Genomic DNA, 19,198 nt, shown 5'->3' on the forward strand with positions numbered 1-19,198 from the left:
CACTACCTAGAAGAACAGAGTTTAGATTTAGATTCCCCAGGAGCATCACATAGCATTATTTTAAGCTAGCAAAACTGCAAGGTAATACAGCCAATGCAGGGCAGTAAATGCTTCCAGTGGGAGATTCCCAGTCAGAACAGAAGCATAGCAGGGTAGGATCTAGTTTTCCTTTTGCAATCTGCAACACAAAAAACCCCTAGAAAATTACCTCTTCAACACCCCAGTGGATCAGTTAGTGTATTCTCATTATCATCACTGTTACCCACTATGGTTTATGAAATATGGAAGAAATTCCCATACCATCTCTTTGCAGTATTCAAGAAAGACAGAAGTCCCCAAGTCAGGATCTCAAAAAAGGTTCAAAGCCCAGCTCTGCCATATAGACTTCCTACATGATCTGGCAGACTAGTTTCCACTTAAGAACCAGACAACAACCACCACCACCAAGGTTCTCTAGAACCTTGTCCAACAAAGCTATAAAAAGCCTCTTGGGACCATGCACTTCCTCATTAGTTTCACACAAAACATGACCACACTCTCAGCCTCTGGGTGTCACTGTAACTACAGGAAGTCCTTCAACATGTCAACTAAGCTCCCCCCCACCCCATCCCTTGAGGGTCCAAGACATTTTTCAAAACAAAGTATCCCTACAATACCAAAGGCAAAAGCTAAGGTGTAAAAACATCATTGAATTCAAAGAGACCCTTTTAGTTCCAGTATTCTTTCAAAAGACATCTTTATTATAAAAGATATAGAAAAATCAGAGTTAAACTTGTTTCTTCCACAATGTTAATCACAGCAGTTATAAAAAAACCCAAGGTAAACATGTTTAAGAGCATTTATATACCAAATAAGTGTTTGCTACTTGCCATCAAACACGGCAAAGACATGCTCAGTATCAGTGCAGTAAGGGCAGTCAGCGAGCATCAGTCTGCCAGGGGCCAGGGAAAGAGCTCCTCATTCACCCCCACGTGCCACACAACAGCACAGTGAAGCAAGACCCAAATTGCAGAATTTCTTGCTCTGCTGTTTGAGGCAGCTGTTCCAGCTCCAAGCAATCACAGGATTTGCCTCTCCAAATATTAGATCAGCTCAGTCACCTCAGATGCTATGTCATTAAGCTTTCACTCCTTAAAGAGAAATGGCCAGTAAGCAGAGTCACTTTAAAGTCATTAATTCCTTTCCACTGCTGGGGTGTTTTAAGTTTCAACTAAGTTATCAGATAAAGTTCTTCCGCCAGTTTCCTTACAAAGAGTTGTTTCTTACACACTTACTACCAAGATTTAAAGTGGTGGCTGAGAACTCAAGTTTCCACCACTAAGGTATTCACTCATGGTGGTTTCATTCAGGTACCAGAAGAGCCATTCACTTTCAGACAGGACAGACTATGCCCTTTGCTGCCCACACTAAAGGTACAAAGTTAGTGAGAATAAGAAGGAAGAACCACTATAACCTGTATCCAGGTACAGGACGCAAGACTTCAACCATCATTTAATGCATGGCAGATCACCACATAAACACTGAATATGAAGATCAGGATTGGGAGCAGGGGCAAGGGCAGGTAAAACCAAGGACAGCCTCAGGACCGCTTGTGCTTTTTTGTAAGCCAAACTCACAACACTCCAGTTTGCTTTTTGAAAATAGCTGTTGATTTTGTTTAAGGAATTGAATAAAGCCACAACGTGAGATCACAGTTCACTGAACACAAGCATGGTCCCTTGCCTGTTCCATTGCTTTCTGCTTTGGGCAGATGCAATCCAAATTGGCAGGGAACACATTCAGTCAGCAAGGAGTCTGGTCAGTATTTTGCCAGCTGGATGCTGTTTTCACCCCTTAAAGGCAAAATTAAAAGATACATTGATTAAAAATAAAAATAGTTAGTGTTTCAACAAATTCCAGGACAAAAAACTGCCACTGGCTACAAAGAGCTTGTTTAGTTTTTTCTTTCATGACAGCACCATCAAAAAGAGATTATATCAGAGCAGAAACAGGCTGTTCAGAAAGCATACAGGGAGGCAAACCTCTTGTGTTCTCTTAGCAGTCATCTCTGCACAGAGACCAGATGACCAGCTTGCTACAGAACCATCCAAAAGCAAGGGAGAAAATCTTCTCGTCTCAGATCAGGTCCACTTCCTGAGCCCCAGCGTGCACACTTACAACAGTTAATTCAGTGCAGTTTAAATTCAAGTTACTTCGTTTAGCTTGCAAGATTCAGTAATACTTCTTGGGAACAAATGTGTCTGCAGCCACACATTTTGTACCTATATTAGAAGGTGATACTTCAGTTGCTGCTAGAAGAACTCCTTCTGTGTATGGTCCTTCTCTCTCATCCCTCGCAACCTGACAGACCGCTCACCTTCAGGAGCAAGTCAGGGAATATTTCAGCAGTGGTTTCCACACTGCGAGGGAAGAACCAGCATTGTACGGGTTGCTTTATACCTCACATACCTAAACAAACTAGATCACCACAAGATAAATACCTGTACTTGACCATTAGCACAAGATTCTGCAGCTAGACATATGCATGTTACAGCAGGCTGAATGGGCCGTTGAGGAAAGTCACAAAACAGTGTGTAGTGTACCAGACAGATAACTTTTCTTCCAGATTGGGCAAATACAATCCTCTTAAGCAGGATGAGTTGGCAGTGGTAAATCTTGCACCACTGGCTGGTTTGCTGGTGATCACTCATCTCACCATTCCTAGATTCTTTCTCTCTGTTCCCACTAGTTATTTGGCATGTTACAGAAGCAACGGAGTTCTTTCCCCAGCCGGCTGCTCCTTCTGAAAAAGTTCTTTGATATGCAGTAGCTTGTTATGGATCCTGTCTCTTAGGGGAGGGATATGATGGCTAGGGTCTAAAACATTTGTGCTTCTGCGCTCCCTTTCCCGCTTCCAGGTGAGATAGGGGTGTGGTGGGAAGGGCACTTCACTTCTCTCTCGGCGAAGCTGCACAGTAACTCCACTGAGGGCCAGCATTATCCACACTGACAGGATAATGAAGTCTGAAAGAAAGAAAAACAAACAGATTCTTATATCAAAGCAGAACATCCTTTCCTTTCCCAAGCACACCAAACAAGTTTAGAAACAGAAAGGAATGAAGCATTGTCTCTCATGTGCCTAGAGTACATCCATGCAAAGGCAAGAACACACGGAGTTGAGTGTTCAGTCACCGTATTAGGCCTTTTGACTGCCCGCTCTGCAAACTCATCAGCAAGGTGGTAGTCCAAGCCTGAGAAGCACCTTTCACAAGGGTCTCTGTCACATCAAGGCTCCAACCTTCCAGCAGGTGTTGAGTCTCAGTATTTCTTTCGGAGAAGTAGAATTTGTCATCTGGGTGTTCATTTCACACTGTACTTACTGCGTTCTCCTTTCACCTCTTCCTAGCCTCACTCACTGTTCATAAGGGAACCAAAGAGGTAGCGTTTTTTCTCTTAAAAAAAGAAATCTTAAGAGCAGTACTCACCATTTCTTTGAAAAGGCACATTGGTGTAAGCTCTGCTGAAGTAATCATTGAGGACCCTTCTGAGTAGGTCTAAGGTGATGTAAGCAAGACTTGTGTAGACATAGCAAGCAATAGCTAGGATCACTGCATAAGAGCCTACTATTCCAGAGGCCAGTATGTTTAGCTACAGGGGGGAAAAAAAAAATGCAGCTTTAGGAGACTGATAAACAGTCTTTGTTCCCCACCTCCTTAAGACAGTATTTTGTATCTGTTCTTCCACAAGAAATTGGCTGCACATGCCTGTTATCCAGATATGCTGTTAAGACAGCACAAGTTGACTCAATGCAAGTGTTAGTGGATGCTATGTGCTACATTGCAGTCACTCCTTTGCTTATGGACCATTTAGGACAAGTAGGTCTGAACAGGAACTCCCTAGAGCTGGTGGTCCTGTGCTGAGCTTCATGAAGCTATGTTAAGTCTTCTGTACATATCCCACAGGACTACATTTTGCATTAAGAAGTTTGACACCCCTTCCACCCAGTGCAGATTACTTACAATTCTTGGGCAGCCAACAAAAAGCACTGGAATCATCAAGGCTACAGAAGAAAAGGTCACCCAGAACACAACATCGTCACGGAAGACCCTGTAGTCTCCTGCAAAGATACCATATTCCACATGTCATTTACCAAAAAAGGAAACATTTTGCTAACTAGCAAGTGGTTAGGGACAAGCTTCCCCCCTCCAAAGACTCTGTGCATTCAGAAATCTAGAGTACAGTGTTGAAGAGCTTAGCTTTTGAGCTCAAATGCTGATTAAGATGCGTTGTAACAGTTACTCAAAACAAGAACAGAAAAAGACTGTCCCAGTCAAGTATAGCTCCTGTACTCAAAATTGGGACAGCAGATCTTGCCCATGAAAAAGATTTTTGGTGAGGTATATATTACATATCTGATAAGAATAAAAAGCACCAGAGTACTTCTGCCCAATAAGAAGCCATTGTACTGCCTACATCGGTCTATAATCTATAAACCAGCATCTATGTAAGTTTGACTCTAGAGTATAGTGCAAGTGCAGCCATCACACCACTGATGTGTGATGGCAACAAACTCTTCTGGCTTTAGGAAGAGTAAGTCACTCAAGCACTACTCTGCTTTCCCTGCTTTCTAAGGCCTGTCAATTAAACAGAGAGGACAAGCTGACCCCCAGCTGAGTCACTGTTTTACTTTAGTGAAGAGCAACCAGAGACTGCATGGATTATCACAGAACTGTGGCTTGAGTCAAACACAGATAACTGGAGAATGAAACACTGGCCCACCAAGGCATCTTAAGTAGAAGAATTGCAAGATTTAAAATTACAATAGAGAAAGCAGCATGGCTGATGCTCTGATGTCCCTGAGGGATTCCAGCTTAACAGCCTTGCTTGCTGTGAAGTGATTTGACTATTGTTTCTCTTAGCAAAGCCATCCTAAAGATCCTAATGAAGTCAATCCAGCTGCAAATACAAGTTTGACTCTTACAATGCAGTGCTCCCAGAGCCATGGTGAAAGGTAACAGCAAGAGCTCTTCTTAATCGTGATGCCTTTATGCCTGAAGCCTGCAGATTTTCTACTGTAACTTGCTCTGAATAGGGAGCAAGACAGACAACAAGCACTTGCCTGGAGCAGAGCTGGCGCCAGACTGCTGAGATGGCATGCAGCTTAGGTGGGAGGAACCTCAGCAAGGTCTCTGCAGAATAAGCAGTTTCCTTTTCCCACCAGTGCAGGCTCCCCAAGTAATTTTAATTACAGCACACCTGAAAGGCTTCAAGTGCATCTCTAATCCTCCTAACACTAGAAAGGGAAAGTTAAACATCACACCAAGATAAACCAGCTAGCAGCATTCATCTTAGAACCTTGCAGTGTCCCTGTAATACAGCAGGAATGCTTCACTTAATAGCCAGCAATTTGCAGCAAAGTATTTCAGTGCATACCTAGTGGAGTAAAGAAGACCATCGATGAAAAGAGAAATCCCAGCACAAGTCCAATAATAAACACACAGAGTAGGACAGAGCCAAATCTCCACCAGCTTGCAACCAGGAAAAGCCCTCCAATAGTTCCAGCTACTGCTGTCAAAATAAGACGCACTGAAAAAGAAAAGGGAAATTCCAAACTGAGAATTGTGGCAACACTCGAAGCTTCAGTTACTGCAACAACATATTTAGCAGCTTTATTTACATGCTTGATTTTTGCTACCTAATGAAAACTTTCTGAAAAAAGCCAAACAAGAATATCAGTATTTGCTTCATGCATTTCACTCAGACTCCAGTCTGCAACTGAGGGCGTGCTACTGAAAGTGGCACAGGACTGAAATGAAAGTCTTGCTAATATGTACATCAGACCTTCAGTTCCCAGAGCATTTGTGGTTGCAACAGTTAATGCACATGTATCAAAAAAGTAACTATACAAGGTCCGACAAGTACAAAAGGAACTAACTTTTGCCAGTCTAACAAGCAGGATACAGACCTTCTACTCCATCATTTTACATATGAATTCTGCATTTGATCTGAAACTGATGACCAACCATTATGAAATTAGGAAGGAAGTATGTTGCAAATTTCCAGAGTTTCTAAAAACCTGTATTTTTCTTGGATAGATACTGAAATTTGTCTTTTATAGTTGCAGCTATGAATTCTGCATCACTACTTTGTGTCGGAAACAACAGTTACTCTGTTGTGTATTCAGCTATTACGGTCATCAGCGCTCAGCTCAAGTACCCAGGTATCACCCTCCTACCCATCTTAAGGCTGGCCAACAAGAAGCACAAGTGAGATTTTACTTACGGAATTCATATCAGTAATACTTTGGGAAAAACATGGGGTATCCTGACACATCTACTCACCATCATAACCAAGGCCGGTTACCCTTGTAATGAACACAAAGAAGAAGAATCCTGTGAATATGAAGCCCATGAAGAATAAGTCTAGAGAAGAAGGGGAAAAAAAGGTTTAGTATGCTGTCATATCACTTCATACCAAGTCCACTGCAGTACATCTTCAGACACCTTCATGTTACAACAGGGAAGGAACATCTCAGCTCACTGGCCAAGAAGCACAAACAGAAAGCCAGACAACACTTTATTCTGGAAAGGGGTGTCTTCAAGCACTTCAAACAGTCAAAAAATTACTTATTTGTATCTATGTTCCCCAGCAGGCACCCTAATTCAAGGTTACTGTTGAATAGCAGAAACTTCCTTCTCTACACTTGAAAGTTCTGATCCTATTAAAGCAAAAGTAGTGGACCTAATTTGTATGTAGTCGCTATCAAGTGATTCTTAGTAATAACACCACCATTCTAAATTACAGCAAGTTACATCTATGAAATTCTAACTGGACATATAAAAAAACCCATTCAGTACCTGTTTTCCAGAATCTGTGTCCAAAAAAGCAAGTGAAAAGACCAAGAACAGCAAGAGCAGTGAAGAATACTTTGGTAGAGAGTTTGCCTATATGGAGAAAGAAAGGGTTACTACAGCATCTGCCTAGTAGTTACAACAAGGAGACTACACTAAGGTCATGGGTTGCTGTCACTGTGCCTATTGACAACTTAATAGATGCTTCTCCTTCAGGCACACCATGTGAGCAGAACTAACAGTTATCTTGATAGCATCTCCAACAGAATATTGGAGTAGTTCCAGTCTGATTAAGAAATCAAGAGCTTCCTCCTTTTTCAAAAGGCTGAAGTTTCTGTAGCAATTAGTTAAGTAGCTGTAACTTGCTGTTTACAATACTGATACAGCTTTACCTGAAAATTCTCTGCTCGGCTTTAAAAAGAATATCCAGTCATCTCAAAAAAAAAAAAAAAATCAGTGCTACAGGATTAGTGACCCAGGCAACAGCTAATAGTCTATCACTGCAGCCTTCACCATAGTCTCCCTTCCGTTCAATGGAAAGGACTATCAGCATCCCAGTATGGCTCACTTATCTCCTAGCTTAAATTCCAGTAAGAATTTTGCCTATTTGAAACAAGTAAACCACATTTTCCTTGTTCTCTGAATTAGAGGAAAGGGTTTTAGCCTTGATTTTTTGTCTCAAGTTGTTGTAAGAAAACACCAAGTTTGATAAGTTACTTGTGTTACAGTATATGATAAGAAAATAATCAGATTAACAAATCTTACTTAATGAACCACATTCTCATTCTTGTCCCTTCTATAGACATAGTGGGAGTTGCTCTTCTTCCACTCAAATTCTATCACTATATAGCTTTGTACAAAGCAGCATAGTCATTTTGCTATTGCTGGCGTTATCTTAACTCTTATTTTACGTGACTATCTCCTTTCAAAGTATTTGTAGGTTACCAATTCCTGTTAGCACCAGCACAGTTAGAAAAAAAAAAATCAGGCTGGACTTCAATCTAGTTCATGTTTTATTAGCTTAGTTTCACATGCAGCACCTATAGTCCTACAAAATGATATATCCAATTCAAATGGAAAAAGCTAGAGTGGCATTATAGAGTTGAAAGCTATATATTTGCAAGCCACATATTAAACCTCCATTAAGTTAATCTTCAGTTGCTAATAGCTCTCCTTAGTCTTATTTTTTCATTCTAGAATTTCTTCTCAATCCAGAAGTAGACATCAAAAAGTAAGAAAATCTACCCAGTGTAGAACAAATAGCTCTTCCACACATGTAAAAAAAAATAGTCCTCAGAAGCACCACAAGCTTGAAATGAATTGGCAAGGACATACAAGTCCCAACTTACTAAGAGAAGAGCAGTTATCCACTAGGTCAGCAAAGCTGCAGGCATATGTATGCACAGGTATGTATGCAGCAGATGTATTCCAAAGAGGATCCCATACTATGACATTGTAGATCACACCTTGTCCAGGAAGTGAGGAAAAGTAGACATTGGTCTTGTCATCAGCTGTTAGTGTAAGCATCTAGAACAGAAAAGAGTATTTTTAACTGCAAGGAACTACTTGTCACTGTTACTGATGGCATGTTGATGTGTCCATACAGCTGGAGGCAGTACTCAGCAGCTCAAGGAAGATGATCAACAAGAACTCCAGGCAAGAGCTCTCCTATTCCAAACCCCCTCAGTATCACCAGTTGGAACACTGAAGGTATACAGGACGGACTCCACTTCCTACGACATTACTATGTTTTCTGACCAGGAAAAAGATTCTCCCACTCATGTTTTGCTCCTCTCCACTTGAGGACACAGTTCAGGTTCCCTGCCAGTCTACTAACCCAGGTCTGGCTTCTGAAGCAGGCAAGGCTGCCATTCTACTCCCCAGCAAGACCAGACAGATTATGGCCACTAAGATTCTCCCTTCTGTCCCTCCCAGTCTCTTTGCCAGGGGGTAGGTAAACATGCAGCAAGCATTTGTTCTCACATATGAGATCTCTTTATGCCACTCTAAATGGTGCCCATTTCTAGTCCAGTTCCACTATGTTCTCTCCCCTCCTCTCTTCCTTGCATTCCCTGCTCAGTCCTCAGCATCTGAGGATACCAGACCCCAGCATCTATCAGGCATCGTAGGAGACTATCCATTTTTGTCAGAAGTGGCTCTATTTCTGGATTTAGAGGCACTCATTGGCAGCATGGCTATAGGCAAGCTTGCATCAACATCACTGAGGGAACACTGTTGCTAAAGCAGTATTCAGCAAGTAGGAAGACACTGCAATAAGAGCTTGTCTAATTGAGACAAGGATGCAAGACATAGAAACATCTCACAGACCACTCACTAATGTCTACCTGTAGTATTAGGGTCCATCGCAAGAAGCTTCAATTCTGCCACATGTTGGGCTGTGCTAACTATCCTTAGAGAGTGGCTGCCATTTTGCATGCATCGCTCACTGTATACTTCCTAGAAATCCCAGATACAAGCAAGAAGCATGAAGCATCAGCAGCTTGCTTATGTCACCACTCAAGAAAGATAAGCACAGGGGAGGAGAAAACTTAAGATAGTGCCACTGCCACATGTCTGGTACCCCAGTGCTTCAGACTTACTTTAATGCCATTAGCTTTGATACTTTGCACCTCAGACATCTTCCGTATGTGGCTCATGAGTACCATCTCAGAAAGTTCATTCTCTGGTAAGAAGTACTGGTAGACATCATAATGCAGCCGCCATCTGGAGTTCTGACCAGTCCCTGAATCGCAGGGTGGTGGGTTTGCTCCTCTACAATTAAAAAGAGATCAGCTACATGCCCAGCACAAGCCCCCAGATCTTAACATTAATTTTCAGAAGTTTTCTGTCTGATTTGGCAGTATTCGGCTTCTACTGACATTAACATTGGCAACTAATTCAAGACTAAGTGCTTGTGAGCACAGACTACAGCAGTATTATGCAGAACCACGCTGATGCGGGTAGTGTCTATGCTGGTACCTGCCTTTACATTTACAGAGGCTTTCTATGAGTTATCATAAGAAACTAGCACAAGAATTCCAAGAGGTCACAACAGCAAAGATCACAGCATCAGTTTGTTTTCCACGCATGCTATATATACAGCTCTGAACATAGCCTTGCCCATTCCCTGCCTATCACCTGTGACACCAGGCACCATTCAGGAAATAATGCTTATAACTTTAAGTCTCAATGTGACAAAACTGTAGGTCATTATCATGCTTCAGTACCAGTAAAGGAATGAAACTAGCTATAATACACAATTGCTCCTCAGATTAAGTCAGTATGAGGCATGCAAAGATCCAGTATTTCCTGACTGCTTGCACATCTGAAGTTGCATAACCTCTCCCACAAGATGCAACTCTCAACTTATCTTTCTCTCTCATGTATTGCCTCTCCCTCTCCTCCTTTTCCTCATTTACTTCTCAGTTTGTTGCAGCAAACAAGATTTCTGCCAGCAGCTGGATGGTCAGCCTTTTCAGCAGAATCTTGCTTCATGATCTTGGCCAAATACAGGACAAAGGTAGTCTTGCTCAGTGCACTGAAGTTTTTCACACACCTGGCATATCCCAAGTTTGCAGGGGCAAATTTGATATGTATATCCACCACTGTATAGTCTAGGTAAATATTCGGATCCACTTCCAAGTCAAATTCTAGATTGCAGCCTCCAGGAATAGGATCTAGAACACAGAAAAGATAACTGTAGCAGTTTTTACCTCTCCCTTATACAGCATGAAAACAGTTCCAAGACCTCAGCAACACATGTACTTGCAGCTACAGTCTGCTTGCTGAGCACATAAAATTGGCAGGTTCTAGTCCTGCAGACAACACAAGTGGCTTCATGGCAGTCTGAGATAGGATCCGATACATATGCACAGTAGTTTCCTACTCTAAGGCTAGAGTCGTGACAAGACCATACAGTACATCCTATACATGACTCGTAACTCAACAGTGATACTAAACTTCTTCAGCCCATTTCAAAGAATTTCTGGCATCTCCATCATACATTTGCACCATGTAAGAATATCACCTCTGAAAGGTCAACACTTCATTTCATAGTTAACATCTAAGAAGTAGAGCTAGTATCCCTGAAGTAATAAGAACATACCTTTCTCCATATAGGGAATAGAGATAGCTGTGCTAAGCACCTGGCTAGCATCCAGTGACCAAAGGTACCATGTACATATGGTCTGTTGAGGCCGAAGGATGGAAACCAGTCCTTTGTCTACTCCAGTTCCTGAGCTGTTCACAGATGGATTCTGGACAAAAACAAATTATATAAACAAGCAGTTCTTATTGAGGAGATTTCTACTGCAGCTTGATGTATTGCATGAGTCACATTCCTGCCACAAACCTGTAGGACAGACATTTCAGTGCCAGTTGCCACAGATGAGGTACTCAGCCCTTAGCTAGCTGGTAAAAAAGGAAGATGGCAAAAAGGAGCCGGGAAAAAGGCAGTGGCCTCTCACAGTACACACTGCCTAGCTCAGGCTCAAAAACCCAAGTAATAAGTTTGAGATTACTAAACAGTTAATCACAAACTAGTTGCAAAGAAATCTAGCTAGCTGAAGTCTACTGCTGCACAGCAATGGATTGACTAGTAAAGTTGTAAAAGGATTGCAATATCTCTCACAAAAAGAGCATTCTAGGAACCAAAGTGCAGAAGCACCTCACTATCTCTGCCAGAATGGAGATGACTGTGTAACAGTTGGCTTAAACACTAGTCATGCCAGAAAAAAGTGTTTGGGGCCAGGTCAGCTACTGACTCAATCCCCACCATCACCATCCCTTTCAGAACCAGGGGTCTCAAGGAAAGATCAGCCAGCAATGGCAGTATCCCACTTATGTAGCTGGAACTATCAGTTAACCTGCAGTCAAATCCATTTTTCAGTGGGGAAAGCATGCTTTTGTCCAAGAAGGCCACAGTTATGTGATGCAACACTGTAAGGAAGCACTTTGGACCTGGCAGACTTTAAGGTCTGGCTCAACTTCTTATTTCTAGAGGCAGGCCAGCCCTAAAAGGGGTATAGCCATATTTATGTATTGCTGCCCTTGGCCTGATAAGGCCCATGAATGCAAAGAGGGTCTGAATTGACAACAGAAGATTCTACCAGTGGTAATCACAGACTGAATAGGTGTAACAGTAATGCCTTTACCCTGTAATCCTGGCTATTTCACCAGTACAAAGATGACTGAACTGGGTGACTTGTGTGATAGGTTATTCACCTCCTAAGCTTCCCAGGATACTGCTTGGCTCTCAGTATATTCTCATTTGGAAAATACTGATGGGGAGAGAAAAACTGGATGGTAGCTGTCAGATCTCCATCTACCACCTTCAGCTTAGTCTACGTTCTGCTCAAATACCACTTAAGAGCCTCACAGCACCATAAAAATCAGTATTTTAGATCGCATCCCAGTAATGACGGTATAAACTGAGGCTAGCGTATAGCAGTAGGAATGCTTGTGTTGTTGGCTAGAAGTAGTAGCCTTCACTGGAATACTATGGAGGAATTTTTCCATGTGCCACCAATTAGATTCAGGACAAACAGGCAGGGTAACAAGACATCAGATCTGTAGTGGCTAGATTCAAGCCACATAAACAGCAGACAACTAAACATCCCAAAGTAATCATGTTTAGCATATAAGATATCTGGCAAATACTTATCATGAATCTGTTTTTAATTTGACAAGCTGACAGATAGTAGTCAGTAGTCACATGTCATAAGCACCACTTCCACCAATTTTATTTTAGCTTCAGAAATCTTAAAAACCACGTAGGTAAGATATTCATATTATTTATACAGCTTCAGTTCTATATTCCTACATGTACCAGAGCCAACTCCTTTGTTGAAAGACAAGTAGCACTTAAGAACAGAAGTGACACTCTTACCATACCTTATCAAAGGATATCACCACATCACTTTGCTGGGCATGTACTTGAAAAATAATAACAGTCACATTGCTGGCAATGTTCCTGATTACAGCTTCCACTGGATTGGTCTGGTTAAGTAGCACATTTCTGAATTTTCCCAAGGAGAGCTCAAGAAGACCTGCATTACAAAAAAAGGAAAACTTTTTTGTCTAGAGGGAAGCATTTACCAAGGGAAGCCTGGAAGCTTCCAGTACCCCAATACTAGTCAGCTGGGAACAGAGCAAGATGTTGCTTTATGCTACTCTCACCTTATAAGCTGTATTAAGGTTTCAGAAACTACTATACATAGAGCTGTACCTGCAGGAACAGATACACCTAGAGAGCCCACCATGCAGCCTGGCACTCACCTACGTACATGGCACAGGACTTCCCGCCAGGAGCTGCATATTTGATTCACCTGAGCTCATCAGCAACAGACACTAGCTGCAGCTGAGCAGCCAGTGCAATCAACAGCAAGTAACATTCAGTAGAGTAAATAAGAGAAGATACTGAGGACTGCTTGCTCTTTGGCAAATACAGACCAGTATGCTTATATTAGCCAGACAGCTTGCACAATACCTGTTAGACTTCCTGGGTGAATTCCCAGACCATGGGAGTTGGAGTCAATTTCTATAACACTGATTCAAATCTGTAATTTACATATGTATACTTACCTACTTTCAGCTATTTCACATATGTCTTTTGATCCCATGCTATTCTTAACTATTAGGGCTGTTGGACCCCGATTTCTGTGTCTAAAAATCTGACTAGTTTTTCCAAGACACAACCAAGACTATTTCTTCTTACAATGAACATAACCCCATGATCCACTGTCACTTTAATTTAAAAAGAACTACATGACCTAGGATATAAGATTCTTTGAGAATTAGCTTTGGTTTGTCATTCAAGTCCTGCAAGAAAACCTGGTTTCTCCCTGTGCTGGGCTCTTGAGGGTCAGGGGGTGTCAAGGGAGGAGAAAGAAGCAGCTGTAATTCTCTTATTGTTGGTGGTTAGCAGGCAGGCTAGATGTTTGCAGAGCATGCATGATGCCTTTCAGATTTTTCCCTGAATTCCCCTACGTGCACACACAGTAGCCCAGCAGAGCTAAAACTTATCAAGCCTAAACACATACACAGTACTTCCTTGATAAAGTTGCCTCTTCTAATGTAAAGGCTTGATACTGTCAAGTACTCCAACAGAAACACAAAATAATCAACAGCACCATCCATATACACTGTTGCTGATGACTCAGGTGGTCTCCTATCCAAAAAAAGGAAGGTCTACAGTCTTCTCATCCAAAACTCTGTACCCAGTACTCTGTACTCTTCTCCTGCTATTTTTCCATTCTCCCCTGCCAAGAAGTGGCATTTTTGGCCAGCTTCTTTGCCTCTTGGTGATATATAAACAGAGGTGAGCTCCTACCCTCATGTCTCCTCCACTCACCTCACAGCTGAGAAAGACTTTTCCTCTGCTTTCTAACTTATCTCATCTTGCTAGCTTCAACCCTTACATGCTCACTCCCAAAATTAATACCAGCACTACATCACCAGTAAAACCCCAGCTGAAATATGGGGATTATAAACCATTTAGAAGGAAAAAAAGATTCACCATTTTCCTGTCCTATCATCTGCAGTTTGTGTTAAGGTAGAAAAAGTTTTCAAACAGTAATTAATGTAAAATTACAGCTACAAAAAGAGATTTGTGTATTCTTCAGTTTCTAATATAAAGTCCCTTGAGCAGCATTCAGATATCCTCCCCTTCACAAGGCCTCTTTCCTCCCTAGCTCTTAAGTTCTAACAGAAATGCAACTAGTAGTATGAATGCTAAAGAAAAATATTTTAAAAGCACAGACTATACATCTATGCACTCAAATTTGGAGCGAAAGCTTAGAATGCAGGAAAAAATATTTTTCTTTGATCTTTAAGAACTTCAGCACAGTTTCCTGAACCGCAAGATGCTCACACTTAGATGTTCTTTCAAGGAAAAAGTTGAAACCCAATACATCCTCTCTATGTTAAGGCAGAAAACCCTGCACTGCTCTGTCTTGTTTCTCATCTCCACTCTGTACTCATATCCAGAGGCCTCTGCATAAATAACAGATTCGTCAGCAAGACATGCAGCCACTACTTCAACACGATCACGAGACTCTAAATGTCAGAGGCACTCTCTCAAGTTTAATTAGCGTGGTAAATTAAGGTATGCGTTCTACATTGCTTTACTGTTTGCATAATTGCTTCTAAAAGAGTGCATGTGACATCATTTTAAACCCAAGTCTGGACAGGAGAGCATAGATTCAGGGTGAAGAACAAGAATGGCTACATCCATCAGACAAGTATTTTTCAGCTTCTTGTTCACAGGCTCCTTGAGACATACTTCTAGCCAGGCTTGAAAGATGACTAAAAGGAGAGTTCATAAGCACTGCAGAGCAGCAGAACCTTATAAGAAATTTGCTGGAAGAGCAATTGCTACATGGCCACAGACTACAGCACCTTTCCAGCCTTCTCTTTTTCTGTCATTTGGAAAAGTCACTGGTGGTGCTCTGAGGCAGAAAGGGAATATGGAGAGCAAGACAAACTAACCAATTCACAATTTATCAGGCCTATTGCTATCACAACTTCAGACAGGCATTAGACTATGCGAGCCATACAGAGTTCAGTGTTGTCAAACACGCTTTGAAGGACAGACACACAGACACCACCTCCATGAACACATAGTACTAGCCACAGCATGCAAGTTTCTTTGGGCAAGCTTGATCCCACTGAAGGTAGCACACCAAACAGGACTGCAGGTTCAGCAGCACATGCAGCAAAGCTATCACCACCACAGAAGTGAGGTAGTTGACCCAGCAAGTCAGCAATAGAGCCAGGAACAAAATCCAAACATCCCAGCCTTTTTTTATTGCTTCACTTGCTGTAAACAGTGGAGGTCTGGAAACACTTTGTAAGACCCCCTCTCTTCCTCGCCTTGTAGAAAGAAGTATGATGGTCACTGCATGTCAGAGCAGTTCTGGGTTAGATTCAAGAGAGGAACCTTCACTATTACAGACATTATCAATGGAAAACATACTTAAAGGAAGTCAACATTATTAAAACTGAACAAGAGCAGAGCAAAAATGGAGTATTGAGCATGCATTATTTGGTATACTAGTACCACCAATACTAGAACAGGAGCACAGATATTCCAGCATATGAAAGAGAACCGATGAGCAGAGGTGGACAGCAGTCCACTCTGGCACTCCACATTGTATCTTTTTCCCCACATGAAGGGCAAAACCAGTAAAGACAAAAGAATTAAACCTCTCCGAGCTCTTCTGAGATCAAAAGTCCTTATTCTTAACTCAAAGAAACAAGGTAGTGAACTCTACAGAGGCTCAGCATTTATTACTCTTTCCCTATGACATGCAGTTTCCTCAACAAGCAACAGCCAGCTTGAACCATTTCCCTTCTGCTGATTCAGTGCCAAGCCCTCAGTTCATTTGATGCTCTAAGTAAACCACATTTCCAGCTCCAATAGTCAAGTGCCATTCACCATCACCAATAAACAACCAACCATACAAGGTTCTTGATGACACCTCACAGTCCAGTTTCCATTAAGAAACACAACTAAAGAAATGCCATTGCTGCCCATGCAGGAACAGTCTTTACCTACTGTGCCATGCTCAAACAGTATGTTTGCCTCAGACAAAGAGGTTCTCCACAGTCAGGGAAAATGCATTTCTACCCCTTATGTAAGGGGTAGAATAACCTTATGTAAGTCTTAAAATGTAAGAAGAATCTTCCAGTGCAGGGAATATGTCAACAAGTAGTCACATGAAGACATTTAAGGGAGATTACACGCAAGCTCAGACTGAAAACTAGTTTGAGCTGGGAAAACATGAATAAAGCCAGCAGCCATATTACATCAGACCTGTAAGGGCATGCATACACGGATGCATAGCAGAGTCCTGCTACAAGGTCTCTCTTTTCCCACACTAGTAAAACCCCAAATAAAGTTACCACCCACCCCCAAAAGAAGCAGGAAGATTTATGAAAGCTTCTAAATTTTAATTGCATATGTACTGAGACTCATGCATAGAGCACAGTTTAATGCTTAAAGCAGACAGTGTTGCAGAATGTGGCCTGTCACCAACTGCACCACTCCCAGAAGATTATTCTGTTCACCAAGTTAGAGGTCATGAGGTCTTCTACAGTCTGAAAAGTGAGGGAAGAAGTACCCATCTCACCTGCTTACAGTTTTACTAATCCACTTTGATTAACAGCCAGAACATGCAAGACCTGGCCTCAGCCATGTTGCTGGCACTGTTGATTAAGATGTCACTTTCACATCTGGCCAATAACACTTCAAGATGCAAGTGAACAGCTGTCCAATACATTCAGACAGCTGAACAGCTTTGTGTGAACCTCTTATTTTAAAACATTGTCTCTGCATAGACTAAACAGCTAGCACAAACTAAGTTCATCCAGATAAGCTCCCTTTATGAAAAGGGCACTGCTCAATCCTGATTACACTATAAATTGACTTTAGTTTTTCCAACACTAAACAATCTGGTTTGGATGTAGCAAACAAGGCCAGTTGCACTCCTGCTTCATGAAGGTGGTGCTCCCTGGAATGTAACAAACATGATATATAAAAAACTTCTGCACAAATACTAAGTTTGAAAAGCTGCAGCCCTTCAGAACCCCAGAGAGATAATATAGGACACCATGCACAGATTTTACTTATGAGCACTTTTAAAATGAAACAGGATCTTCTAGTATGATAAGACAGCAGAGCCCATCCCTGCAAACCTGGGTATCCAAGACTGAATAACCACAAGACAATTTCAAATAAGTGAACCATTAAGCAAGTGTGCATGTTTAAAGGGCCTAATGATCAGCTAGAAATCAGCACACTAATTACAAAGCTTATTAGCTTTTCACCAGGAAAATACCGTCCCCCTCCTCCCTCAATTCTGCAAGGAAATAAAGCAACATGCTTCTTCAAGGCAAAGCAGTTAGCTTAGTCCCATATTCATTCTGCCTTTTTACATACTATAAAAAAAAAAAAGACACATGACTCATTTTCAATCAACTCTGGGAAAGAAACTGCTTGTCAGCATCTTTTAATAGAAACATTAAGATTTAAAAACACTGAGCCTTCATTCTCAGACCTGCTTGCCACCATTAGGTGCCGAGCCCAAGCTTCTAGGGCCTGCAAGAAGCAGGTAACACTTGGCTTTCCTTTAAAATCTTCGGCATGAGACTCAGGGGGGGAGGAAGAAGTCTTCCACACTTGAGACTGATTCCAAATGCAGTCCTGCAACCTTGCAGAGTATCCCAAGAGTAAATTTCTCCTTTTGGACAATTAAGGTTCAGTAGAAGCAAGTTTAAAAATTAAGAAAAAATAAGGAAGCTTACATCAGCCCTAACATAAGGGACTGCTTGCTTATCTCTGAGAGGAAGCAGATTATTTTTTCCTTATTTGAATAGATAAAAGTTTAACCAGAAAAGAATAAGTGACTATTAAATCTTCACGAGCTATGCTTACCCCTGGATGCCTATTTTAGTCACACGGAGGAACACTGGGGAATTACAAAAAAAAAAAAGCCCATGCCAAATAAAGTCAGATTACATCTGCATGGTCAACAAGTAATTTTAGGAACCAAGCTCCAAATTCTAAGGCGTTGCATGCATTTCCTCAGTTTTATAGGGACAGTGGTTTTCAATACACAATTTGCAGGGTGCTAGGAACCCACAAGAACCTGTATGTGGTAAAAAAAAAAAAGTAATAAATCCCACTATTAACCTTTCTCATATAGACTCATAGGTAGTGAATGCCACCTTGTTTCCTTAGGAAGAATACAACTCTACACCAAACTCATCACCCTGTACCACATCCCTGCAACGGCATGGTTAAAATTAGATCAGCATATCCATGTAAGAGTTAAAATGATGGCGTTCATAGCAATTAAGCTACTCAAAAAAATGGAAAAAATAAAGGGAGGGAGGCTGGGATTCTCTCTGCCCACATCAAACATTAAGATAACCATGAATACACAACTCTTCTCCAGCTCCGCAGACAGCTACATCTTCACTTTGATGTTCGCTCTTACTCAACCCCCATGACAGCAGGTCGGCCCGCCGCCTGGGACACCCCCCCCCCCCCCCAAAAGGCTCTGCAGGCCCCCCCCCGGCAACAAACCCCTCCCCCTCCACCCTGCTAGATGTCGACCCCACCAAAAACACCCTCTACCTCAGTACAAGCCTAATGGCGGCCACGGCCCCACAATCCGCCCCCCTCTCCCCCGCACTCACCTGAGGCGCCGCCATGACGCAGGACCCCCAGGAATCCCAAGAGCACCACGGCGCAGGGAAAGAGCCGCATGGCGCTGAGGAGGGAAGGGGAAAATGAGACTGAGAACCGACCAGGGCGGTAAGGAGGGGCCTGGGCCGGGCGGGTCCTGTGAGGCGGCGCAGCGCTA

At 42.1% G+C, this 19,198-nt stretch overlaps 1 protein-coding gene across 1 annotated transcript; it reads right to left on the reverse strand.

Moving 5' to 3' along the window:
• Window positions 1-719: 719 nt before the first annotated feature.
• Window positions 720-19,190, reverse strand: TM7SF3 (transmembrane 7 superfamily member 3). Its single transcript, XM_075759228.1, has 12 exons — window positions 19,032-19,190; window positions 12,723-12,877; window positions 10,936-11,086; window positions 10,387-10,507; window positions 9,431-9,602; window positions 8,180-8,357; window positions 6,837-6,923; window positions 6,321-6,401; window positions 5,413-5,565; window positions 3,999-4,096; window positions 3,465-3,627; window positions 720-3,003 (listed from the first exon to the last, which is right to left on the reverse strand). The coding sequence occupies exons 1-12, from the start codon at window positions 19,099-19,101 to the stop codon at window positions 2,741-2,743; spliced, it is 1,692 nt and encodes a 563-aa protein (XP_075615343.1). The 5' UTR covers window positions 19,102-19,190; the 3' UTR covers window positions 720-2,740.
• Between the last annotated feature and the right edge of the window lie 8 nt (window positions 19,191-19,198).

Source organism: Balearica regulorum, chromosome 1 (genome assembly GCF_011004875.1).
Source record: "Balearica regulorum gibbericeps isolate bBalReg1 chromosome 1, bBalReg1.pri, whole genome shotgun sequence".
Lineage (NCBI taxonomy): Eukaryota > Metazoa > Chordata > Aves > Gruiformes > Gruidae > Balearica > Balearica regulorum.